Source organism: Polyodon spathula, chromosome 9, assembly GCF_017654505.1.
Source record: "Polyodon spathula isolate WHYD16114869_AA chromosome 9, ASM1765450v1, whole genome shotgun sequence".
NCBI classification, from domain to species: domain Eukaryota; kingdom Metazoa; phylum Chordata; class Actinopteri; order Acipenseriformes; family Polyodontidae; genus Polyodon; species Polyodon spathula.
In genome coordinates, this window is record NC_054542.1 from 40,821,200 (window position 1) to 40,848,645 (window position 27,446).

Sequence of the window (27,446 nt, forward strand, 5' to 3'; positions counted from 1 at the left end):
ATTAAAATCCTTTTGTGCTAAGAATTTTTCAAGATTCAAATCCACTGGTATCCATTTATGTAGTGGTGAGATTGTCCCTTGTGGAGGACCCTGACAGACCAACACTAAGTATGCCAGCTCTTGCTGTAGAACCAGATGAATGCACTAACAGGCTGCACTCATGAAGGATCATTTACACACATGGGCCACCATTTCTAACCTCTAATGCTTTAAAGCAGGGATGTCCTAGAAGTCTTGCAATAGGGGGAAAGTACACAACATGTGTAGAAACCATCATGAAATACTATAAAAAAGAAATGTAACGGCTGCAATATTAAAGAGCACGAATAACACACATTTAAAAAATAGCAATTCAAATCATGTTCACTCCATAAATAAAAACATATACATAAAATTCATTAATGTTTTTGTATCATTCACCAGGTGAGCAACATTAGTCAATTTTTCTTAATGGATTTAGACAAAACTGGACAAAATTGAACAAAATACACAAACACTTCAGAGCTAGACATTCTATAACAATGGCCTTGATCTGGTGGTCATGGCAGCAGAAACATTACATTACACAGCATTGCTCATCCCTCCCCTCATTTTTCCTACAAGGAAAAGAAAAAATCAACAGTGTTGTTAGTTCATCACTGTAGAATACACTACAAATACTGAATGACTATGGTGGGTAATTCATTGTCCATTTTACCCTACTCAGGCTTCTTGCTGAATAAATATCTTGGTATGTCTAAAAATATAATTGTATCCTCTTTAATTAATAAGTGATTTTAATAAGCAAGGAATGCAGAAAGATTAAGGGGGGGGGGTTTGTCCATTTAACCACATTCATACCCTTTGTTCACTAAATAAGTGCAGTGGTACATCTAATAGTATGAAGCTAAATTCCTCGTTGAGTTGTATGAACACATGTATGGAAAAGCTGAAAATGCCTATATAGCTAACTACACCCTAAATTCTATCTTGCACAGTTTTGGTCCAGGGGTTAATGCATTAATTACCAACATGCTCATGTGCTTTCTAAACATTAAAAGAGGCTTCATTTATTTGCTCGGCTTCATTTGTACTTACCCACAGTAGCTAATGTTTACAGTTACCAGCATTTACAGATTATCATGCAATGATAAACCTTGACAAACCTATATGGTACCAAAAGGTTATTTTAGTGCATGTTCTGTATTTTTGAAATGCCATGTATTTTGTGCAATAAGTGCTACACAACTCACCTTGTTTTGTACAGCTACTTGCCGAGCTACTAACTGGAAGGGCTTCCTCGTCTGACATCCAAAGCCCGACTGTGAAAGCAAGACAAGAATTTTTTCACGTAATTTGGAACACTTCAGTGACTGCTTCAGATGACAGAGTACCTCATTTAAAGGAAGAAAAGGTGCAAATGGCTGAACTGTTACATATAATAGCAGCAAATCATTGCATCAGCATGGTATGTATTTGTTTTTTGTAGGTGTGAATGTTATGTTAAGTTTATTTCAGGATTTCAATAATAACTAAACTACTTCCAGATTGAACTGTTCCGCTGTGAAGTTTTTTTAGCTTCTGCTATATGGGATGCAGAGGTGGGTCTGATGGCAGAACACTCACAGCTTACTCTTTACACAAACATTCCTTTGATTAAAACCAGGATATTTATAAACCATGTCTGTGTTTGCAGAATTGCTGCAAAGTACAGTGGATACACGAGACACTGCAGAAGCCCAGTGGCCAGACCCTATTCCAATAAAGGTCCAATTTCAAAACAGTTTGTGTTGAGAAGTTGTCCTGCCAAAACTTTAAAAGTCAAAAATCACTGCACACAAGCCAACAATCCCCTTACAGCTCCCATTATAAATACAGTAATGAAAGTATAGATTTGTATTGGTTTTTAAACAATTTTACTGGGCTAACTGGACAATAGCAGTGTTCAAATGAAAGTGTAACAATTGCTGTGAATGCAAGTTTAAAACAGAAGCTGAACTCACATTTGATGCTGCCGTACAAACTCAGCAAATTGCCTGTCCTTGGCATACAGTTCGATTATTCGTATTCTGTCCTGAATTTCCTGTGGGGTAAAAATCATTAAAAATGAAAAAAAGAAGTGTATTTGTGCCAAACTGTTTATGCTGTGACCTACATGGACAAGGACACAAGAAAGCAATAACTATGGTGTTTACTCTTGTTTTCCAATTGTACTGACTAACATTTCTACTAATATACAGATGGCTCACTTAAAAAAATAAATAAATTAAAACCTTGATTATTGCTCCTTTAGTAATTTTGCCAGCAAATACAAACAGATAAAACACTTTTAAAAACTCAAATTCACCCAATCAGATAATTTGTATTAAAAAGAACAGTGCCAGCTGTAAAATAAATGAACGACATGCATACAAGAAGTGAAGATTGGTGTTGCACATAGACCCGAGGAGACTCAGGGCAGTACAAACCCGTGCCAACGCAGTGCACTAAAACACGTTTTATAATGTTGTGTTGAGATCAGTACCCCCTTGGTGAGCTCGCTATGCTCATAGATGTGTCGGATCTCCTCGCTGCTGAAGTCTGTGGAGGCGTCAGCACTTGCTGAGCTGTTTGAAGGAATATGCGGGTAGCGCCTGTAGTAGTGACTGTAGCCCGTGGTGGCATCACTCTCATACATGGGGTTGTATTTCACTGCCTTCTCCATGGACTCCAGGCTGTCTCCGAACCTGTTACCAACACAAGAGAAACTCAAGGCTTCAGCAAAAGGGAATGGTAGATATAGGGAGCAGAAGCAAAAGGAACTGTGTGTTTTGATATTAACATATCCTGTTAGTGTATCCTGAAGATTATATACAGTATAATGCATTTACTGAGAGAGGCAGGAGATATAGATTATTCAAGCAGATTATACTAACTGATTTTTTAAAAAGCGTGGCAGACCCAGATTCCCTGATAGATATGATTTAGGATCTGGAGAGCCTGAGCCACGGACAAGTCTGTGCCACTTCAAGTGCACAATCTTGCCCTGGGAGCCTGACGCAAACCTGCATGTAAACAGTACATGGCATAGACAACATGTAGTTAGAATCAGGACAATCCAATAAGAAGGGGCACTCCTTACAGGTTAGTAATAAAATATTAAAATCTTGAGTCTTAACCTTCCAAACAGCTTTGGCGTCAGATGACTTAGATATCAGTTTAACTAAAATAGAAGCCCAGGCTATTCCATCACCAATTGCTGATCTAGTTAATCCCTGGCTGATCACAGGTACTTCCACTACAGCTTGGAAAATAGCTTACATTCTTCTGCTGTGCAAGGGCAGTGTCAGCTCTGTTATCTGTGGAGCAGTCAGAATCTAAGAGAAAATCAATATACTAAAATGAATAGAACTAATGACTGTCGGCCTCTTTGGAATGTATTTCTGGTATAATAATGTATAACCATAATAATACAGCTGTTCTTGCCAACAAAAATGCATTGATTGCACATGTTACCCTGTATAATCATCTTTAAATGGATGGGTGGACAGTCAAACAGACATAAGAAGAGTGTTGTACTGTGAGGATCTGTGCCCCCTTTTCTTGGTTGAAAAGCGCTTTTTAAAACTGCTCACCCGACAGGCTCCTCTATGTCATTCTTGCTGTACTGGTCACGCAGGGTCCTAGACAAGAAAAAGATGACAGCAGAAGCGACCAGCAAGAAGCCAGCCACCGAGGCAATGGCAATCCCCACCACCAGGGGCTCAGAGACGTACTCCTCACAGTGCTCGCCGCGGTACCACCAGTTCTCACCAACACGGCACCTGACCACAGAAAAAAAGACATAAAATGCAACAACAATATAAAAATCCCCCAATTATCTTTTCAAGACAGGGGCTCTCTTCACAAGTTTTAACTCATGAGATGTTATGCATTAAAGTCTGTTTTTCATAGACTAAATGAAATCAGATATTATAAAAAAAAACATTCTTTAAATTACTCTCATGAGGGTTAAGGCTTTGTGAACAGTGCACTCCAGTCCATAATTAGGATTATTTAGTTATAGGGATGTCTGGAAGTGTTAACTGCATACACATGGTAGGCAATGCATTCTGTCTGCTTTGATGCAGGCATCATTTGCACACCAGCGCTAATTGTACTGTGCACAGGGAAATTTCTTTTGGCAGAGATTTAGATTAGGTCATGTCATATCTCAAGACCTTGACTGCACGTAAGGCTGTCCTAATGACAGGGATTTAGAAACCAAGCAAACCAAAAGATAATTATAATGCCTCTGCAGGCGTATCCCAAATAAAATTGATTAAATGTACTTAGTTAAAAATCAAAGGTAAAGGTAAAAGAGTACCTGCAGATTGCTCCTTGGCCTGGGATGATGTCACATTTTCCATCATTCAGACAGAAGTCCGGTTGAAGCTCGCAGATACTCTGACAAGGCAGCCCATCGACGCTAAAATAGCCAATGTTGCAGACGCACTCCGCATCCCCCGACCAGCGGTTTACTGAGCACTGGGAGAACTCATTGCAGGCCTGGAACTTACACGGGTCAGCCTGATATCCTACAAACAAAAGCAAATGGTTTATTTGATGTAGGCGGGATATGTGAGTTCGGACCTATACTAAGTCTAGAGCAGTCTCAAGTCTTCAATAAAGAATTTGCATGCTGCTAGTGTCACAAGGGGTCGGGGAAGAGGCAAGGAGCTTCGGTAGGATTCACATCAGCAAGTTCCTGATAGTATGACTCACCTTGCACATGGTACAGTACCTTTACTGGCTGAGCCACTGGGGATACCAATTGGAAGCAGGCTTGATTTCTACAATATAGTTTTTAGAAACGTCTAATGGTTTGCATTGTACTTACTATGATTACAAAACAATTCTTCTGTATGTACTGAATAAATACACAGACACCTTTACTCGTGCAATCTGCCTTTATATGTATACCTCAGACAGCTTAGGTATTATCCATTCAGCTGAACTACTTAAACTATGGCTCAAAATTAACCTGAACATGATTCACCTGCCTGCCCAATACACATGAAAAACTGTTAACACGTGAAGGTCATGTTGTTATAATTTGATATGTATGCATGTCAACATGTATATTTCTGTGTAGGCATTGGAAAACAAAAATGAGCATGTCCAGAAGGTAATGAGAACATTGTATGCAAAAAGGCAGAACCTTATTTCTGTTCCATTTAGCTGTTAGTTGTCTGTAAAATGGGGTGTTAATTTTGAGTGCCAATGAATTTGGTAAGTGCAAACATTTATGGTTGGAATAATACATAATAAATAAACAAATAAACAAACAAACACTTTTTTTAAACAAAGCAGTAATAGATAAATAGCTATAAAATTGTTGTATGGAATCCAATGTATTAATCAGTAAGCTTGTCATTTCATATCATCACAACAAGTCAATCATCTACAAGCAATGCTATATTGGATAACAGTCAGCTTGCAAAGCATAGTCTTACATTACATAAAATACCTGTTTTATCACAATAAACTGTCATGGCAGTTGAGCAACCAAGCCGCAGCATACACCTTTCAATGTTAAGATAACAGAAGTGAGTATTACCCGACTCCACATCCAGGGAGTATTTGTCAATGGCAAGGTTCATGGTTTGATAGGCAGTATTGCAGAAATCCTCCAGAATTACGTAGACTGCATTTGTAACGTTGCGGGGTACCCGCTTAGCAAACTTCATTCGACTGTTCACTACTATGCTGCCATTCCTGAAGTTGAGGATCTCAAGGTTTTGGAAGTTGGTGAGGTTGGACTGCAGGTAAGGAACCAGCTGTGCAGCAAACAAATGGTTTGTAGTTTTAAAAAGCCCATGTTTTCTCAAGAATTAACAATTATTAAACCTTTGATAACAAAAACAGTTTATGTTAACCACGTTCCCATTAAAAGCACTGCAGCAAACGTGGAATACACATCTGAAACCCCAACTCTAGTAGAAAACTGTAATCTTAAACACAAAATATCTGTATCTGTATATCCCATTTCCAGAAGAGTCTGGGCTATATTTATTAGAACAATACAGACTTCATATAAGTAAGGCAACCATACTGTACAAACAACTATTAAGGACATAGGGCAATAAAGAAAAGGGTATGGGTTTCTCATGTTTTACTGAGCAAACAATTAATTGCTACTAAAAGACACTGAGTCTTGAGCATACTGGTTTAAACCCCCATGGGGCTTCTTGTGCTGCAGGCCTCACATCTGTTCATTTTGCAGGGCCTCCCTCACTAATTGATGCGGTATGCTGTATCTAACTTTGGTCTATCCTGAGTATATAAAAACGTTGAAAAGCATAATAATCACTTATCCCAAAACTGCCCATATTTGATTGAATACAGATGCACTCAGCCATTTACTGGAGGTTTTCTTCCTAAATAGTCTGCAGCTGATTTATAGCTGTTGAAGAGACGCCTCAGAAATACAGACGGGGTTACATCATGGAAAGACAGATACCAAGCACAGAAATAGTTTACATAAGGGCTGTTGATGAGATTTCATAAACTTGATCAGTTAAATGTGGACAGACATTGCTGCAGATGTTAACTTACCAGTTCCAGGAATCGTTGCTCAAGAGCTTTGTACTCAGGAGAGCTTTTATTAAACAGATCTTCAGAGAACATCATGTTCGTCACTCTAAGGCTGAAGAAAACCACCAGCGCCCGTGTTGGCAGAGTAATGTTTCCATTTGTAGACTTGGCCACACTTGCCATGTCTGTAGCATGTACATTAACTGCTGTTTTCCCACTGCTCTCCTCCTCTATAAGACTAACCCCAGTGTGGTGGTAGACCAGGTCAGGGTGATCAAGGTCAGTAATGTCTTGTCTTGCTGGTCTGTATGTCTGTATTCCCAGCACTGCCGTACCGATATCCTCATTTTCATCAGGAATCACTGGTAGCTGTGGCTGGGTGGGATTCTTAGTAGATGACACTGATATTACCATTAGGTCACCAGTGGGTTCAGTAGTTGACTGCAGCAAGGGAGACATTGTAGTAAATGGATACACTTCATTGCTGTCATCTTTATGAATGGAAATTTCTGTCACAGGATGGCTAGGGGTATGAGCTACATCGAGTTGCTCAGTAATGTCCTCTGGCTCATTTGCAATTTCCACAAACACAATATCTGCTGTAGGCATTTCATCTGGTATGAACAGTGAGGTTTGTTCAGGTACGTACTGGAATGTAGCTGCCGGTTCCGTTAGCACAGGCAGCATGGTAGCAGATTCTACATTTGGTGGTGGAATGGCTGAGTGTTTAGTGAAAAGTGATTCATCTTTGGGGGACTCTGTGGTGGGTTGTACAGTGCTAAATAACTCCATGACTGGTGTCTCTTTGCTTGTCAAGTCTACAGCAAGAGTATGCGCGTCAGACAAATCCAATGCTGGTTGATTTTCTTTTGAGATATCGATGGTGGGATTGCCTGTTACGGGTGATTCTGTGACTGTGACCTGTTCGCCTTGGTCTTCATCTCCATTGAATGGCGCTATGAGAGGTTGCTCCTTTGTGCTCTGTCCTACAATGGCTTCCCCAGCTGTGAATGTTTCTGTAATTGTGTTTCCCATGTATATCCCTAATGTAGATGTCTCTGTAACTGGTTGGGTAAGAGTGGGTGAATTTGTTTCTTCCTCCTTTCTATTAAACAGATCTGTGAGTGGTTCCTCTGGAGTAGGATGTGAGGTGACCATGGGACCCATGGCGACTGACTGTGCTGGAAGTTTCTCTGTAGTAGTCAGCTCTGTTGTTGGCACCACTTCCAATAATTCCTCATTGCTAAATGTATCCCCAACAGTGACAAATTGTTGCCCCCTAGTAGATGGTCCTTCAAATACATAAGCTATGGTAGTGTGTTCCTCCAGAACATTAGGGAGAGCATTATCAGTGATTGGGATGGTTGGCTCACTCATATAGTAGTCATAACTATCAGAGGCCTCTGAGGTCTGCATGGAGAGCGCCACTGTTAATGTCTCCATTGTCAAAAAAACAGGGGCTACATCAGTGGGGGTATAGTGAGGCTTATTCCTTATATTCTCAGTGGCAATAGTTCTGTCCAAAAGCTCTTTTTGCATATCTAGGTCCTCACTGAGTGTTCTGTCATCAATAAATACAATGTTTGGCAGTTCATAATCAATATATGAATCAGTTATTGGCGTGACATCGTTAAAATTCTCATCCACAAAATCTGGGGGATCAATGATGTAATCAGGAATGAACTCCTCTTTGGGTTCCTCGTTTGTACTTAACAAGGAAATAAGGTCAGGTGTCACAGGAACCCAAGGCCAAACATCAGGGCCCGGCTCTTGTCCAGAGTGGAAGAACCCAGAACCAGATCCTTCTTCAACTAACTGATTGCTTGGAATGGCTGTCTTTTCTGTTGTTGCTAGTAAAGCTTCATCAAATGATAAAGGTGTGATAGGATCTTGAGACATAGACATCATGACTGGACTTTCTGTTGCAACTACCAAAGCTTCATCTGATAAAGAAGGCGTGGTAGGATGGTCAGATAGGGACACCATGACTGGACTTTCAGTTTCAACTTCTAATGCTTCATTCATTGAAGAAGGTGTGGTAGGATCTTGCAATGAAGACACTATGACTGGACTTTCTGTTTCAACTGCTAAAGCTTCATCTGAAGAAAAAGGTGTGGTGGAATATTGTGACAGAGAGACCACCACTGGTCTTTCTGTTGTAACAATCAAAGCTTTGTCGACTGACGAAGATGTGGGAGGATCTGGTGAGGGTGACACAATGGCTGGTACGTCTGTGTTACTTTCAGTGTCACTTTCACTTTCAGAGGCAGGTTTTGTTGTGGAATGTGTGCTGTCAGGTAGGGGAATCTCATCTGCTATATTTAGCAGAACCTCTGGTTTCTGGTTTGGAAGGGCAGTATGGGTATAGGACCCTGTGATTTCTGCCCCTTCACTTAATCCACTTTCCGGAGCTACTGTTACCAGGGTTCCTGTCACGGATGTGGGTACAGCTAGTCCTTCAGCTTGGGTAGTTGCAGGAGATGGAGCAACAGTGGTTGGATGTTCAATGTTGAGCACAGTGTTTGGGGTTACCTTCTCTGGACTGGATGTGGGTGTCTTCAGAATAAACAGGAAGCCCTCTTCTTCTATATTCTCAGAATCTACAAAAAAGATAAAAGCAGAGCTTAGGCCAGGGAATAATGCTTATAATGATTATAAAAACAAATCAAATGTATTTATTTATAACAAACATATAATGGTTTGTTTTATCTTTCATAAACACATCATAACTTTTCTACATTTTGAAGACATTGTCAGAATTTGCATGCTAATCCCTACAGCAGCCCTACAATAAGCCAGTTCTTTGGAAGTGTCATGGATGCTAGTGGTGATGCCCTGTAATAAATGAAATGATATTTCAAGAAAGCCCTCCTTACCCTCTGTGCCTGGCCGGGATGTAATGACAGAACTGTCTACTCCTGAGGTGGGCTCTGTGGTAATTGGGTCTGTGAGTAACGGGGATGCAGAAGTGGGGCTCTCCTCCAGCACTATGACATCATTCTTATCAGCAAAAGAAGTATGTGACTCCACCCACAGGTCATTGGCGTGCATATTGTCAAAGTGGATGTCACCTGTGGTGTAACCATTCACAAATATGTTGTTTTTGTTCAGTTCCAAAGAAGAGCCATTAGGAGGTCTCTCGGATCCCAGAATATTCTCCTAAAATACAAAAAATAAATAAATATATATATATATATATATATATATATATATATATATATATATATATATATATATATATATATATGTTCAGCATTTACAAATTACATAGTGCAGAAATGGTACACCACAGATTTATGTCATATGCCTCTGCTCTTTCATACAGGCTGTTGATCAAAGCTAGGACATTGGTGAATGAATCTTCCAAAGGGTTTCCTTTGTCTGCCCCTGTCCCCGACTACAAAGACATTGCTGGGTCACAAACATGAACAGATAAAAGCAATATGGCAATTTTCAACAGCTTGCAAAGGTTAATCATAGTTTTAAAAACCTCTAACAAGCAAAGTTGCATTAGTAAAACAATAGGAGCATGTACAAAATGAACATCAGAAATATAAGAACAGATTCCTACCAGAAGAATGGAAGCATTTTGTTCACTGCTAGAATAATACAATGGTCTAGCTGATATCATCACTGAAGCTCTAAAATGTGCATTTGTTCTTTTATCTTATCGTACACATTTCTGTTTAAGACATTATAATGTATAAAACACCTTAAATGTCCAATGTTGTTCAATTTTAAACTCTATTACGGAGCACATAGCATTTGCAACTGAGTTGCCTACATCAAAGCATTTTATCATGAGTACATAAATTAGGACAGACAATTTTGGTCAATTCCACTGCCCTTTGTCCATGAAGACATTGCGATTTGGATCTCAATTTCTCTTCTTAAACCCCTCACCAGCCCCACAACCCTCACAAAGAACAGCATGATGAGTATACTGGTAAATGATGTTTAAGGGGCTATAACACTGCAAGACAATCGAGGCTGTAACTTTACATGAGCAATACTGCTATGGACAAAAGTTTTGCATCACCTAAAATTTTTGGATTGAAATGCAATTAAAAGAGAACAACATGAACACGATTTAGATCTTTTATTTGACATCAAGTAAATCAATGAAACTACAAAGGCATATCGCAAAACTCTACTGGAAGCCATAATAGCACAGTATCTACCACTTATATCATCTAGGCTTATTTTGGGCACCCGTTTATATATGGGACAAATAGCATTTGCTGTTTGCTGTACATTTTGGGTAAACTCGATTAATCCTTTAGAGCATTGCGGTGAGCTGGGACCTAACCCAGTAGACACAGGACTACACTCTGGACAGGATGCCAGTCCATCTCAGGGCAACTAAGGGGCAATTTAGAGAGGCCAATTCACCTAGTCAGCATGTCTTTGGACTGTGGGAGGAAACTGGAGTACCCTTAATTCTATAGGGTCATGCAAACCTTTTGGCCATTGTGTAGACGTCTAGTTCCTGAATTATGCTGGGAACTATATTCAGAAAGTAACAAACTTTCTCTGAAGCCGAGAGTCATACAGTTTAACCCTGGTTAAGAATAGCGTAAGCCCTCTTCCGACACCTCGACAAAGTGAGTGGATGTTGCATAACATGATCTTTGGGTATTGCATTCACACACTGTTTAACATGGGGTTGATCATGGAATTTGGTCCATTTAAATAGACAAAAAGAAGGAGATGTGATACATTTTATTGGACTAACTAAATAATAACTAATCACAAGCTTTCAAGACCTCAAGGTCTCTTCTTCAGGTGAACGTAGGAAAGAGAGATTGGTGTTTACATTCAAAGGTAGCCATTCATCTATCAATGTCCATTTAAATGAAACCTGTGACAAAATAATACAAGCAAAATATTCTGCCTTTAAGAGAAAAGCATAATTATCTTCCTCTAATGACTGACACGAATTGGTTAGGTTAACAGTTTGGCTGACCTTATTCCTAATATAAAGCATGCCTGATAGCTGAATTCATAGCAGTGCTTTATATGATTTGGAAATTGGGAAGTATGTGGAAAGAATTTTTTAATCAGTTGTATTTTCTCTTTGTTCCACACAGTGCCCTTTAGAATCCACAGGTGGCCATTTCAGGGGGATTTGGCAAGAATCCCTTAATGTCTTTAGCTGTGTAAGCATTTCCTTATGTCACAACATAGAAGCTGTTGAATACTCTCAATAAAGCCCCTGTTTCCTGAGTTCTGAAGCTTAAGGCAACAACTCTACAACCACTTTTGCTGATTTACAAAATGATTTATCTTTCTGGTAAAAACCTTCAGAGCTAACATCTGTTTTCCAAGAGTGCCTTGATGACAGCAATAACATTGAATATTTTATTCAATGTCTGTTTATAAAGCAACCCATTCCACTTTCAAGTACACAGAAACAGTATGGAGGCTGGCATGTGTACTAGGTAAATACAAAGCCTTGAAGGCTAACTAATTAATAAAATCCTTTGTTATTTTATATTTATATATTCCTGTATATATAGTGTACTTGTGTGCATTATGTTGACAAATTCACTTAAGATATTGAGATATTTGACTCTGTAATAAATAGGTTTACTGCAAATGTATTTAAAATGTTTATACCACACTATCAAAATCTTTGATGTTTTTCAATTTCTCTGTAAAACCGAGACCACTCTCATCCCCAGTTACAAATGTACTGAAGAAACTGTGCCAGGCAGCTTCATAAAGCTGGTCCCCTACAGTAATTGTTCTTCCACTGGTGATGCCATTTACCATAATAAAGGTCATAAAGGTGGACTGAACGACGAGTGACTCACTCGTGACATTTTGCATGACTGGCCTACCAAACCGAGAATTTGAAAGGCAGTAAAAAGCCGTTGCCATGACAAGAGAATAACAACTTACTTCAGCTGAGATTGTTGCCAGATATATAATAAATGGAATTCAGATATTTATTTTATTTGACTGAGATTGCAAGGGTCCTGTAACAGGGCTAGGAACCTTGTACATGAGAAGGGGGCAGGGCTAAGCCCTGCTCCTATAAAGCATATTTGTTTTGTATTATTATAATTATTGTTATAATTATTATTATGATTTATTATGCATTTCAATGACGGCAAAAGCCATGTTATTGTTTATTTGTATTTATTTAAAAATGTATGTGACGGCATAGCCGTATGTTTTGTTTTTGTATGGTGTTGCAGAGTGGATGGGAAGACCAGTCCACATTAAAAAACTCGTGCAGAAGGTGGCCATCTCCCTATTTAATTAATTATTTAATTTATTGTCAGTTTGGAGATGGTCACCTGCATAAAAGCCTGCAGCTCTCTGCATTCAGGGTGGGTGTTTGGAGTAGAAACGGGAGCGGGAGAGGAGAAAAAGAAACGAAAGTACAGGATCAGTGAAGGCGTTTGCCCAGCCTGATCTGGGTTTTGTTGTATTTTGTGTTAGAGATTTGTTTTTGTTTAAATTTTTATTTTCACTCTGTGAGCAGTGTGTTTTGTTTAAATATTTTATTAATTTTTGTCATTTAAATAAACGGCGCAAGCCACACTTTTTGCATTGCAGTACCTTGCCTGTGTTCTGTTCCTGCTTCTGGCCTGACATCACCACACAGCTACCCAGTCACAGGCCCAAACAAACAACCTTCTGCACTGCCTCCTCGTGTTTGTACCACAAAGCTCCTTACACTCCTTAGATACCTGTTATTCATGGAAACATGCGCATTACACTGCGCTTATAAATACGTGCTTATAATAAAGGTTAGATGTCTTTTTTTAGATATTCCACTTGTTTCCAAGTAAGTTAAAGCACCAGCCCTTTGTCTATCCTATTGAGCACAGGCCTACTTGGAGATCACTCACCATTCTTTCTGGTAGTACTTCTGTTGGGCCTGTGGTTTCTGAATCCTTAAGAGATCCATCCTCTGGGAGCCAAACACACAAAGGGGCAAGTAAGTAATCTTTCATTTATGCTTCTGGAATCTAGAAGAAATCCGACATGGTTGCAAGAGCGATGGCTCCAATTGCATTATCTTTTTTTTTCTCAGTCATTCTGAACAGCTGTTACTGTGAGCAGATGTTTGAATAATGCAATTTTCAATGCTAACATAATAGTTCCACCTCCCCATTTACACTGGCAAGATAGCAACACACTTTCTTTATTAGGGTCCATCCATACCATGGCCAGAATGTATAAAATAAACAAGATGGTAACAAGATGACTCTCTATAATATATGCACACCAGTATCCTAAAAGGGTTCACTCATCCCACCATGCTTGAAAGGACTTCACCTTACAGTACGATAAGGACCTTTACCATTTGCAAGCTGAAGAGAGTCCAGATCCACAGCTAAAGTTGCATTTCCAATAATGGTTTCCTTCCTGAGGGCCTCAGCGATGTAATTGCGGAGGTCAGTGACGGTGTAAACCACAGTGGGGCTCTCTTCTGGCTCTGGGTAGGGCTCCTCTACCTTGTTGGAGTGCAGGTTAATAAAGTCCAGGGTCTCGTTGCTGATTCCCCCAGTACCCACTTCAAAGATCACTCCATAATGTACCACCACTGCATTAACACTGTGAGACACATCACAGAAACAGGAAATTACATTTGAATGCGCTCTTCTTATTTGTTTTATGGCCTACCTCTGGGTTGATTTTGCAGAAGTTGATTTCTAAGTAAGTTAACTAATAAGTTGCCAATGTGTCAGAAATCAATGTTTGAGGTACAGCGCTCCCTTGCTATAAGGTTCTCAATTATAATACTCCTACAGCATGTCCCCCAATTCCCTATACTAGAGTTTCATGCAATATTTCTACCGTAAATACAGTAACAGTGTTGTTTAATTGCTCAGTCCAACTTCCATTTCTGTCTTTCCCTTTTGATACAGTATCTGAACTGAAGAAAAGCTGCACTGGCACTTTATTACACATCTTATTCAGCATTCATTTTATAACTAAATAAATATTAGGCCTATTACATGGTTATCCTTCTTAATGTATTTACTGCAGCTTTCTCCAGGAGATTCAGCTTCGCTTCCGTCTCACTCAGGCAACATGTATTCTCATTTCTGGATTTTGAAATTTTTTTTTTTTTTAAATATTGCCCAACATCCAAACTTTATTAGCAATTGTAGGTTCAGCAAATGATTAGAAGTTGTGTTGCGAGGTTCATTTGTGATAACACAACTCGTTAACATAAATCCCAAAAAAGCGATTTTCAGTATTGCGAAGCACAACACGCTTCACAAGAGGATGCTTGATTGTGTTGTTTGCTCATTGTGCTTTCTCATTGCAAGTAATCGCCTGTTACAAATGAGCTTCATCCAAGTGTCTGTCTTACCTCTCTGGGTCCTGTGTCTGCCTTTAAAGAATAGAAAGAAAGAATAACTATAAAACAAACCATATACATGCAACATGCAAGATGTACTTTCACTTAATCAGAAGTAGACACATATTCATTGGACCTTAAAGAGTAAGTAACAGAAAATACAGCGTTACACGTCCCCCCGTGTTGTTACAGCTGTTTAAATAACATACCTGTCATTTTTCTTTTTATTGTTAACATCCTGGCCAATTTTCACACTTAGAACTTTAAAGTCTGTTTCAAAGCTCTTTTCAATTTTGTAAGGATTATTGGCCACACTGTCGAACAGGTAACACAGCAATAACGAGCCACGATGTGGTACGGAACAGAAAAGCCAGAGCACTTTTTGTTATGTTTATTTTTTAATGGCTTTTTTTTTTTTTTTTTTTTTTATCGTGATTTAGAGGACAGACCTCGAAAAAATCTTTGAAACAGACTTTAAAGTTCTAAGTGTAAAAAGTTGCCAGGATGTTAACAACGAAAAGGAGGGGGGGGGGGTTAACACTGGATTTTCTGGAATCCTGCTAAGTACTGTTAAATTTCATATCTGGACTAGTGACCAGTATTTTGTTTAGTTTTGATGTGATCTTGAAATACACAGACTAACTAAATAGCTCACCAGTGGCTTTTTTAATTTCATGACACTGCTGCTAGAAGTTGAGGACTCAAATATTTGTTTCACGTTTAACTTAAATGCCGTTCCTAGGTGATTGAAAATCCCTTACCTAAATTCAATCACATTCACACTCTTGAACCCTGGCAACCTTTGAAACGCATTTTGAATCTGAGAAGAAGAAAAAAAAAAAGGAAACATTTGACTATTGTTTAAAACCCATTAGTTTGTAGAAGTTCCCAATAATTGCACGACTCACAATACTCTCACAAACAGCTCTGTGCAGATGTGACTGACATGAATGATTCTGGCCTGCTGTGCGCACAAATCCCGGCTCAGATTCTCACAAGAACCCTGAAGGAGCAGCATGCTCAGTTCTGCATTTCCTCATCACATCATCATTCGATGACTTTCCAAACAGGTTGTGCTGTCTAAAGAGCCGGGGTCTTCTTCTTTCCCAGTAGTCTTATATACCCCTGGATCCTCCCTTCATCCTTGTGGGTGTGCTGATTGAAAACCCAAACCCTCTGTTCACTGGGACACACATCATATCAACACTTACCTTTGATTCTTCAATCATTTTTGAATTCTACTCTATTTATTTTTTTCTAAAATATCCAGCGATCTGGATCTTTCTATATCTAACCATGTCGAGATTACGAGATAAAATATCTAAGAACCTATACTTTATACTTTTTTTTTTCCCCATGTCCTCAATGAACCATAATAAAGAATTTTCTTTTTTGCTTTGCCTGAGCATAACATAACCTGGGATTCATTAGTCCCATTAGAAAAATTATTAAAACTCAATATTAAAGCAACCCCTCAGAATCATTACAAGTATGATACTGTATAACCTGAAGGGAAAGGTTATTTTGGTTTTTAAAGTCTCTATATAGCCTACCATTGGTTTGCAATGGGACTATTCTTTATTAGTGTCAGACCAGGCAGGTTCAACTATAAACTGCACTTTGTAATATGGTAAATAATATGCTGATGGTTGAAATATCTCAATATTGAGACTGAAAACCCTTAATAAGTTTTGTAAGTATTTGGGGTTTATGCGAAGCTGTACCTCGTAGATGAAGTGCTTAGTGAGTTCCTGGAAGCGGACGCTGTCAGGGTTCTCCAGATCCTCGCTGTAACTCTCTCCTGTCAGCTGAATACTGAGCTCCACCACCTGCTCTGCAACTGGCCTCACTGGCCTCTCTGTGACATCTTCGATCTCGTTTGTGATCTGAGAAGAGGACAAGAATCAGCAAGGAGAACCTCATACTGGATCACAGGCTGTTCTTCAAGGTCCAGGGAAGAAGTCACTGTCCTGTTTGGTTTGTTTGAAGATTGAATAATATCCATTATCTAATGCTATTGCTATGGCTGGAACTTTATTTTGACCCAGCTGGTAAACTGTTTGTCTACCTAATTGGATTTGGCGTCACCCTGGTGATGGGGAACGTTCTGCTGGTATGAACGTCATAGTTTACTTAAGCAATGCTGCAATCCAGTCCCCCCAACAATGCCACACTTGTATCCTAGTGACAACGACCATTCTCATGACAATAATGCCAGAATTCTGCACAAATGGAACAGACTCCGGGTATCTGCCTCAGACACCAAAATCCCCAGATCTTAATCCAGCTTGAACGGAATATCTATCATCACGCTCCTCTGCCTACCTCTCTTCACCAACTGGGGGAAATATTAATGATGTCCCAGGTGACACCTTTCAGGATATTGTGGAGTTTATGCCATATTGTGTCATGTGAGCAGGGCAAAACGGTAGGGCCACCCTATATTAGGCACAGGTCCTAATAAAGTGACCACACACTTGACATATAAATGTGTGTCCATTCCTACATTGCATTAACTGCATGGTTAGACAAAGGTCAATGAAGAATGAAACCAGATGCTTACACTACTTTCCTCATTTACAGTGTCTTCACTGGGCAGGATTGCTTCAACGGAGACCACCGGGATTGAAACATTTGCTGCTGCGTCTGGGGGCAGAAACACATTATAGTGGAGCTGGTAGTGATACACCCAACTGAATCATTAAATCCAAAGAGACAGTTGCTTCTAGTTCAGCTGCGTTTGCTGGACTGAGATCTAAGGGCCTTTGTTGACTAGAAAAACAAATACTGTTTTGTTGGCTGGGGTGATTGTCCACCTTTGTTACTAAATACGTATTGAGAACTGTCTCGTAAAAACAAATATGTTGCCTTTGTTTGTAAAGCAAGTGAATTTATTTATTTTATTATAACTTGCCATTGGACTTAAATGAAACAGCCTTGTCTCATTGAACTGATATATGCTATGACAGAAAATAGTGTTACAATTACTAACACGTTTAAGTTGCGTGATTTAGTCACTTCCTTTATAGAAAATCGGATTTAGACAGTTTATAGTCAAGCGATTGCAGCTAACAAAATAGTTCAATACATGTTCCCTATCTTGCACAACCATTCACAATATGGGTCTTAAATGTGTAGTTTGTAAATAAGAACGTGTTTTAGCAAACATGTGTTTTCATTTTGAAGCATGAAATGTGGTACTACCCGAGGTTCTTTTTGCCAAATATTCTTTCAGATTATCTTGCACTTCCTGGGTCATTTCACCTGAGGAATAATGGTCATCACCCCTCAGGGCTTTCTTTACATTGAAAGTACACTCTTGGTATAACATGTGCTTCTTTTCAAATTGCACACGTGAGACTTATATAGTTATTGCATGTGCATTACAGATAGCATTTCTAAAATTATTCTGTTAGTTAGAACCACTTTAATTTTTTTTTATTTTTTATAACAGCTTCTTCAAGCTTGTTTATCATCCAGCCTGGTTATAACTGGACCCATAAATGAGGGTCTGTTCTCAATGCTCTGAGGTGAAACATGAAGTTATTAGCCGCCTCCATTCTGCAGGCTAGGCAAACCCTGCAGCACCGACAACAAGAGAGTGTCGCTAATCCGGATTACAAACTATTTCCGTCAGCCATAGCTGCTGGACTCCAGGAAATCCACTGTCAGAAATGGGATTGCTCAAGATATATGACCAGAGATGGCCTAGTGCTTAAGAGCTCAGAAATGAGAAGACTCAGTTTGGGCACTAGAAAATATATATATACATATACACTCTTTCAGCACTTACTTTGCAAAAAGACAACCCCGCTATAACTAATTAGTTCTATATATTGTTCACAGTTATCAAAGATTTCTGTGAAATGTGCCTATTACCATGTAATATGTAGTTCCCTGTGAAAATTCCCATTTCTGAAAGAACAGAGTAAACATACATATTTTATATCACTTAAAAATAAATCCAGCAAACGTTTTCCTTATTGATGCACTGCCTGTTCCATTGCATTGAGGAACCTGGCAGTTTGCTTCTGGTCAGTGATTGAACACACTGCACAGGCTGCACCACGCTATGTTTAGACCAATAAATACAGTAAAATAAGCATTTTTTTCTGTGAAAAAATAGTGCTTTCTTAAACATTTCTTATATGGAAATCTATTGGGGTTTACCCAAGACCACTCACTAGACAAATTTTCCATGAATGCGCTAACGCTCTGTCACTTTGACTGGAAATATATCATAGCAACCTATTGGGATCACCTGTAGTGGAATAAAGTTATAAATAAACAAAAGATTTGCACCAACCTCTTTGAGTAGTATTGTCATGTTCAGCCGCAGAGGCTGTTGGATGTGTGCTGGAAAGAGAAAAAAAACATTGGGCCTATTCAGGGTGCAAACAAAAATGTGTCACTTTCTTTAGTCACCACTAGGGGGCTTATTGTGAGGTTAGGAATTATTTGTAGCCCATTCAATATTTAATATTCTAGAAACAAACCTGTGATACTACAATCAGATCTCTGGATTCTGATTTCATCTGAATGTAAAAAAAAACTGTCCACTCGAGGACTTTCAAACTAATTATGAACCAAGGAACAAAATTGTTTTGTGATAGGAAATGTAGGTCATGCATTTCCAACATTTTACTTTGCAACAGATTTATCTTTTTTTTTTATGAACTTCAATAGCTGACAGGCGGTTCTGTGAGCATCTTAGCTTGTTTCATAATTCAGGTTGGGATCTAAAGCCAGGAGTAACTCAGCCTGGGATGTACTGTAATTGTGGTAATTTTCCAAACACACCCTGAAGGATTGATGTCTGTTGTACTACTTCACCATTCAACTGTGACTTCCTATCAAAGAGCAAACTGCATTGCAGCCACTGTAGATGACATGACATGATTTTCTGTCTGACGCTCCATGCCTCTGCCATTCTACTGTACATCACGGCAATAATAAATAAAACATTTAAAACCAAGCTTAAGCATGGTAGAAAGCATAGGCAAGCATGCTGAAAGCACTCCTAAGCTCCTGAAAGCCCTGAGCAAGTGATTTCAATAACAGTGCAGTGACACTACAATGGCAACGCAATGGGGCTCTATACTAAGGTGCAATGGTAACCCAGGGGCAGTTACAAAGGTAAGGATCAATGGTAGAATGGTATCGCAATGGCAACATTTTCACATTTTGGCATACTGAATCACAGTGAAATTTGTTTCAAATTCATTTTCTTGTCATAGCTGGTAATGCTGTGGTGGTCTGATAGGGGCTTTCCAGGGCAACACTGTTATTATGAGCATATTCCAAAAGTATTTTAGAATACGCTTAAGTTTTTATCAATTTTATCCAAAAGAGTTGAGGCAAGGTTTCCAAAAACAGGAATGTACATATGCCCACTTTTAGAAAGACTACCCTGGATTCATTTACAAGGTTTATTAATAAATTTAAAGTATAGTGTTGAGATACAGACTATTTGTGTTGTTGTTATTTTTATTACATTTCACATGTTAAAAAGTAGCCAGAGGTCATAATGTCCTTTAATAATAAAGAGATGATTATATTGAACATTGTCCACCCAGAAAACACATGGGGATATATATAGATATATATATGTGTGTGTGTGTGTGTGTGTGTGTGTGTGTATATATGTGGTAGAGAAAGCCCTGAAGGGATGAGGATCATTTTCCCACAGGTGAAATGTAGAGTAATAATCAACCTTCTCTAATTATTAATAGTTCTACATATACCCTGTTTAAAGCTGAAACGAGCCACAGCTGTAACTGTCAAGCACATATTTAGGCCGTGGGAGGAAATTCACAAACCCTTCCACTACAAAGTGTCCTTGTGCACATTGTTTCTCTAAAAAGAGAAAAATACTCTTTAATGTTACAAAACTACAAACAGACGTAAGAGCCCTTGAATTAAATGACTCTTCAAAGGGAGTTTTTCTCTTTACTCTTTTGAGTGAACGACATTGTGAATTTCCCCACTGTACAGTGATAGCCATTCACCTGTCCCGATACTGGCATTGTGTGACAATGCAAACATGTCACAGTTTTGCAATCCTCTGACTACAGGTGGAAAATGGGAGCAGAAAGTGCATTAAACAAACCAGCATGAAGCACTGAGGCCACTCATGCATTTTGTCAGAGTGTTTCTAAAAGGCACATGGCGCAGTTTTACCGCAGAGAGTACCGCGCCGTATTCTGACATTTTTATAGCTGGTTTTGGCTACCACTGTACATGGTGCAATGGGATTGGTCTACAAGAATCTATTGAGGGGCTGGATCGACAGTGCGAACTCTGTGTGCCAGATGTTAACTCTTTTTTCCTACCTGCACAAGTGATGCCACAGGTTAGTGGGATGACTGGAGATTACACAAAAGGGTGGCAGAAACAGGAAGGAGTATAAATGCATAGATTCTATAATCAAGTACCGCAGTAGGTTTTTGTCTTTCAGGAGGATATCAATTAGCATTAACCTATAAATAAGTTGCAGTCAGATAGAGGTGAGCCTCGTAGATCCCAGTTGACTGGATTAAAGTTCTGACGTCTACCATCTGAAAAGTTTAAACTTGGTTGCATTCCATTCAGTCTCTCTCTCTCTATTTATATAAAGTCCTTTTTCTTCATCCACTTTTTCTGTCAGATTCATTCTTTCTTTCCTACTTAATATTTTGTCATCTTGACTTATTCAGACAGACCTGTACAAGAATATGGTTCTACAGAAAGTGAGGATACTGTAGACTTTAAAATACAGGTACATTAACTACACTGCAGCTACACTGTATTTACACATTGGTCACAATATGTAATACCTGTACTTACAACAAAATGATATGATCAGGAAATTAACTTTATTGAAGATATGTGTAATGGACAGGGTTGTGTATGGACTGCTGTTCCACATTTTCCTGAACCTTTGTCTGTGAGAGGTTAAAAGCTCTATAATTACACTTGCAGAGAAGCCTGGCTCTGTTGCAAAGTGGTTTAGATGGTCTCTTGCTGGGTTTTGTGGCTCGCACCCTGCCTCCACCCTGTTACACGTCTTGTTCATGTATCGAGTTCCATACTCACAATCACCGAATGCATGAAGTACATATTTATACACGGTAACTACAGCGTAACTACAACGTAACTACATGCCATTAATGCACCTGTATTTGGAGGTTTTCACAGGTCCAAATTAATCAACCCGACCACGAACCAACAATTATTTACAGGACCCAACCCAATGTAAAATTCTCGTTATTAGACCCAGATCTGACCCGGCCCGAAAAAACAGAGGCACGCTTTTCCTTTCCCCAGCTCAGTATGTGCACTGACTAGATACAGTATTAAAGCAGTGTTTTTTTCTACTCAACCTGGAAATCTGGCTGAACTACAGACAGTGTTTATTCCACCATTAATCTACAAAGAGGACTGTAAAATTAAATATATGTTTGTGTAAAAGATGCAAAGATAAACACATTATCTGAAAATCAAATGAACTGAAGTATGATCTCGTAAATGTGTGATTGTGTTACAAACTTAACACAAGAGCAAATGGAATTGACATGTAAAATTTGGGTTTTGCAAAACTTGTTTTCCTTCTTTGTCCACAATAACAAGTGATTCCCACAACGCAGACTTGCATTTTTCTGAGAGCTTTTGTTAATGGAATTTGTTTTTCTTTCACGTACTTCATAAACAAATCCATTACTCCAACTTTTAAGAATGATCTAAAAGAAACCCCTTCAATATAGGTCACGTGTCTGCTGCTGTGCCAGGGGCCAGGACCTCTGGGGAGGCTAGGCTCTGGAGGCTGGGGAGGAGGGGGTGAACTCTGGAGCACTGCAGGGGCGTAGAGTATTAAGGTAAGATAGAAATCCTTTCCATGCCGATCATTGGACGTATTGTTTATCGAAGGACAAATACGATGCTAGATATTGGATTCAAGATTTGATCTGATATTGGAAAAGTCTAAAATATGCTTGATGTTCACGTGGTTTGATCTATGGTTAAAGTGCATTCCTTGCCAGAACCATTACAATTTTATGTCTGTTGAATTTCATCAGTTCTGTATTCTAAATGAAATAAATTCAATCAAAGCCTTTCAGTTATGTTGTGCTCATGGCTCTGTCTTGGCCACTGTCAAACACCCTCTACTACATACACATAAGGGATTAATAAAAAAGCATTACTTTTGGTTTTGCTACTACAGACATCTATGCCATTTAAAACCACAAAAACAAAACAAACAAATAAAGTCAGGCTCACATACCTGCAGGAAGCATCAGGGCAAGGGCTGGGTGAAAGACAGCACATTGAAATAAATCTCAATTACACTGCCGGGGTAAGTACAATTATTGGAAAAGAGCAAATATAGGGCTCTCCTCACCTGTTTTGTGATATCAACGACAATTGCTGAAAAAAATAAATGAGCATTACTAATGTGTAGAGAATTTAATTGGACTTAATTTAACTACATACATTCGCATATACAAAGCACTATTTTCATATTTTTTGTTTAACTTTAAAATGTATGAACCAGCCAGAAGATATAGATGCACATATGCCTTTATTAATGCACAGAGGATGCCATGTATGTTACATCCTTACATTATTACTCAGAATCTTGGAAACACTTTGAACTCGACTGAAAACCCATACTACAGAAATTCTAAATGAAATACAGAGTATAATTCTAATTCATCTATAGTAAACCATGGAGAATAGTGGCAAGTAAACTTACGTTCCGGACCAGAAGAAGATGCTCCTCAGACTGACTGAAGCTGGTGCCGATTTCAAACACGCTCATGGTCCCGTCCTCACAGAGCTTCGTCCAGCGCCGGTACTCATCCCATTCAGGCAGTCGGTCCCAGAAGATCTTAAACGCCTCCCACACAGTTTCTTGGCACACTAGATAAGAACATAAGAACGTTTACAAATGAGAGGAGCCCATTCGGCCCATCTTGCAGGTTTGGTTGTTAGTAGCTTATTGATCCCAGAATCTGTTCAAGCAGCTTCTTGAAGGATCCCAGGGTATCAACAACATTACTGGGGAGTTGGTTCCAGACCCTCACAATTCTCTGTGTAAAAAAGTGCCTCCTATTTTCTGTTCTGATTGCCCAATTCTCGAATCTCCATTTGTGACCCCTGGTCCTTGTTTCTTTTTTCAGGTTGAAAAAGTCCCTTGGGTCGACATTGTCAATACCTTTTAGAATTCAGAATGCTTGAATCAGGTCACCGCATAGTCTTCTTTGTTCAGATAAGAGAAGACAGTGAATACAGACAGGTATACACCATTCAGAATAGCATGTTGTCTGTACCAGATCACTTGTCGTATTCTTATAACCAGGGGTTCATGTGTAAACAAAAAGGTATCAGATCTTATAATTACAGAAGAGGGATAACAATTTTGTTTCTAGAACTAATATACTGATCTTTATTTACAATAGCTTCTGAATATGCTTCAATTTCTCATCTGCTTGTGGGTCGGGTTTCGTGCCTTGTTGGTGTTGGTAGCTGCTGATAATTTGCCTTTGCACTTTCATCAAAATAGGTCCCTTGGTTTGCACTTTTGAAACTACTCTATCACATGTCTGACGCTACCAGCACCTACACTTCATTGGTATTATATTGCGGTTGTGGGTTCAAATCCCTGCTCATCTACTCTTGTCTCACAGCATATGCCACTAGAAATGTGAGGCTGGATCATGGTTGGGCTAATTCCTAATTAAATGAAATTATGACTGGTGCACAGTGAGGCTCGCTGGGGTTAATGGGCAAATGTCCTCCTTATGGTAACCTTTAAGCAGTCCCTGGATCAATTAAATGGACACATCCATTTCTGATTCCTATATGACAATCACAGACAGTAGTTCTTTTGTTGCTGGGACATAGTAACCATTTAAACATCACTCATTCCAGGTTCTCCCACCTGACAAATTATGCATTGTACGGTTTATGAATGAAAATAACATCACCCATTTAGAGGTGAAATCTAACACCAAATAAAATGATATAGCAGTTTGTATTACTGAAATTCAGCACAGTTTCAAAAGACTTTTGTTTGTGAATCCCTCGTGCTTAACTTCTCACAGCTCATTTGTTCAGGCGGAAAAGAGAGATCTATTTCACTGCCCCTCTGCTCCAGGGCCTCATTTTTCACTATTAAAGTCAGTTCTTCTTATAATAGAGGGACCCAAGAGGATACGGTAAAGCATATTAAATACTTAAACCAAGGAAAGCTTTAGGTTACTTTACAAAGACACACATTCCCTGCACCATTTCATTTGTGTGTGTGTGGGGGGGGGGGGGGGGGGGGGGGATACTGCTCTATACCCACAATATCAGAACAATTAACTAGCCCTGTAGCTCGAGCACATACTTACAGGTGTACCTGACTATACCTAAAAGAACAATTTTACTTTCAGTACAAAATAAGCTTTTTATTAGCTATATACTGGTAGCATATGGGAAAGAGAATGGGAAAATGATCTGCATTTTATAAAACTGTTTCTAAATGATTAAGTTGAGTGCAATTACCCTAGTTATATTTAATCTATTTAAGTATTTGTCAATTTAAGAAAATATTGCAGGAAGCTTGGAGCTGCAGAAAGGTTAATAACAATTTCTAACTGTGGAAAGATACAGTTCTTAAAGCATTGACTGTGACATAGCTTGTTCATCCTCACCTCCAAACACTCTGCCCTATCCCAGCACCTTTATATCAGCTTTATCTCTTCCACCTATTGACTGATGTCAGGGCTCCAGCCAACAATGAACTTCATTCTCAGCCACTGGAGTGCACTCTAGTGACGTCACACTAAACAGCTCACTCAAAACCAACCATTCTGAAAACCATTTCCTCAGTCGGCTCTACTGTTTCTTCCCAACATTTCCTGTTAAAGGACCTCAAAGCACCCTGAAAGTTTCTTGGAGCCACAATAACTAAACATGGGACCATAAAATTTGCTTTAATAGAAAACAATAATAAAGACATCCATTTAACTGCCCATATCAAATTGTTGATCTTTAACTTACCAATAAAGACTGCATTCTTTATAAATCAAGGACCTGCTTGTTTATACTTTTTAAATAAAAAAATAAATAGACAAAAGAACAATGCAATACTTTCAGTGGGAGGATTCTGGCAATATCTCTTTGTTGCTCCTAGTTATAATATTATGTAATACATACATAATTTCCAATGTGTTGTAAATTACATTGCCGAGTTTAAGATACTGTTCCATTGATGAGTTTACAATATAGGCCTATAACAATGTTTATAGGCCTAAACCTATTGTACAAATACACTATCTACAACAGTCAGTTAATCACATGATGATGCAAGAATCAATTTACATACATGAAGTATTTAAACACGCTAACTGTGGGTTACTTATTTTAAGTGCTCCCTTAGTAATGTAGTATGTGTGTCGTTTTGTAGGATTTGCAACGTCAACCACATAATATCGTCATGTCCTGTACCACATGTCATTGCATTGCAAACCAGACTGGTCTACATTCAATTTTAAAGATAAATAAATCGAGAGGTTTTGGATTCAAATCTCCCCAAAGGATCTTAACCATATTGATTGTATTTTGTACAACAACAAAAAAAAAGATGCATTGGTCCCTTACCTCCGAGTTTGAAATATTTCAAATGGTTTGTTATTGCCTGTTGAACAGTTTCATGCGGACAAACTTTAACTCCACTGGGAAACAACACGTTGCGTTTCCTTCTGGGATTTGCACTTTTATTCACCGTAGTGGCTTTTAAACCAGGGAATGGAACAAGTCCTTCCAAAATTCCTGTCAACTGGAGCTGTCCATGCTGTGCCTGTTGTACAGGTATTCCCGGGCTGGTGTCTGAAACAGATGAATAGATCATTGCATAGTCTAGGAGAGCATTTATATAGTCATCATGCCAAAGTACAAATTACTGCATTGTGTTTAATTTTCAAAGTGATGTTATAAAACTGGACTGTGGTCCATGTAAACACGATTAATTTGTATTCTTTGACAATAGGTTACAGCTTTAAAACAATCTAACGTGTTTTTAATATATAATACTGCATATACGTAGACCCACACCTATTAAATAATAAATAATAATAATAATAATAATAATAATAATAATAATAATAATAATAATAATAATAATAATACCCGTGCTGGCTTGATGATTTCCTCTCGTTAAGATGAAAATTAAGACACTCAGAAAACTTTTCCAGTAAAAATCCAACATTTTGTATCCTGAAAAAATAAATAAACAGAAGATGATGAAAGATAAAGTGGCTTAATGCACTTGTTCATAAAGCATCGCCTATCTATTTTTTTAAACTTTAATCATGTTGGCATATTTGGTGCATTTAGTCATTGTCCATTACTATATTTATGCATGTTTCATATAACTTACCGTTTCACTGGCTTTGATGCGTATTTCTATGCGTTTGGGTAATGCAAAGTAACGCCAATGGTGCTGAAAGACAGCTCCGCGTGTACCACATGCATATGGGACTTTTTTTTTTAACTTTAATCCCCTTTGCTAATCTCTTTAAAGCAGCTCGTCATGTAGTTAACAATTCTGCCGATTACACAA

General features: G+C 38.7%; 1 protein-coding gene across 1 annotated transcript; it reads right to left on the reverse strand.

Moving 5' to 3' along the window:
- LOC121321098 (interphotoreceptor matrix proteoglycan 2-like) lies at positions 1–26,735 on the reverse strand. Its single transcript, XM_041260005.1, has 15 exons — positions 26,486–26,735; positions 23,592–23,758; positions 16,585–16,746; positions 15,622–15,680; positions 14,873–14,893; positions 13,853–14,106; positions 9,411–9,605; positions 6,556–9,134; positions 5,558–5,777; positions 4,325–4,535; positions 3,594–3,782; positions 2,504–2,726; positions 1,983–2,062; positions 1,233–1,301; positions 1–596 (listed from the first exon to the last, which is right to left on the reverse strand). Exons 1-14 carry the CDS (start codon positions 26,733–26,735, stop codon positions 1,262–1,264), a joined length of 4,650 nt encoding a protein of 1,549 aa, XP_041115939.1. The 3' UTR covers positions 1–596; positions 1,233–1,261.
- Positions 26,736–27,446: the final 711 nt, after the last annotated feature.

Excerpts from the sequence above, each read along its gene's own strand:
- LOC121321098 (XM_041260005.1), bottom strand. The coding sequence starts at position 26,735 with ATGATCTATTCATCTGTTTCAGACACCAGCCCGGGAATACCTGTACAA. Across the intron at positions 14,894-15,621 it reads GTGAATGTGATTGAATTTAG|GCAGACACAGGACCCAGAGA; the intron begins GTAAGGGATTTT and ends TATTCTTTAAAG. Across the intron at positions 5,778-6,555 it reads AGCAACGATTCCTGGAACTG|CTGGTTCCTTACCTGCAGTC; the intron begins GTAAGTTAACAT and ends TTTGCTGCACAG.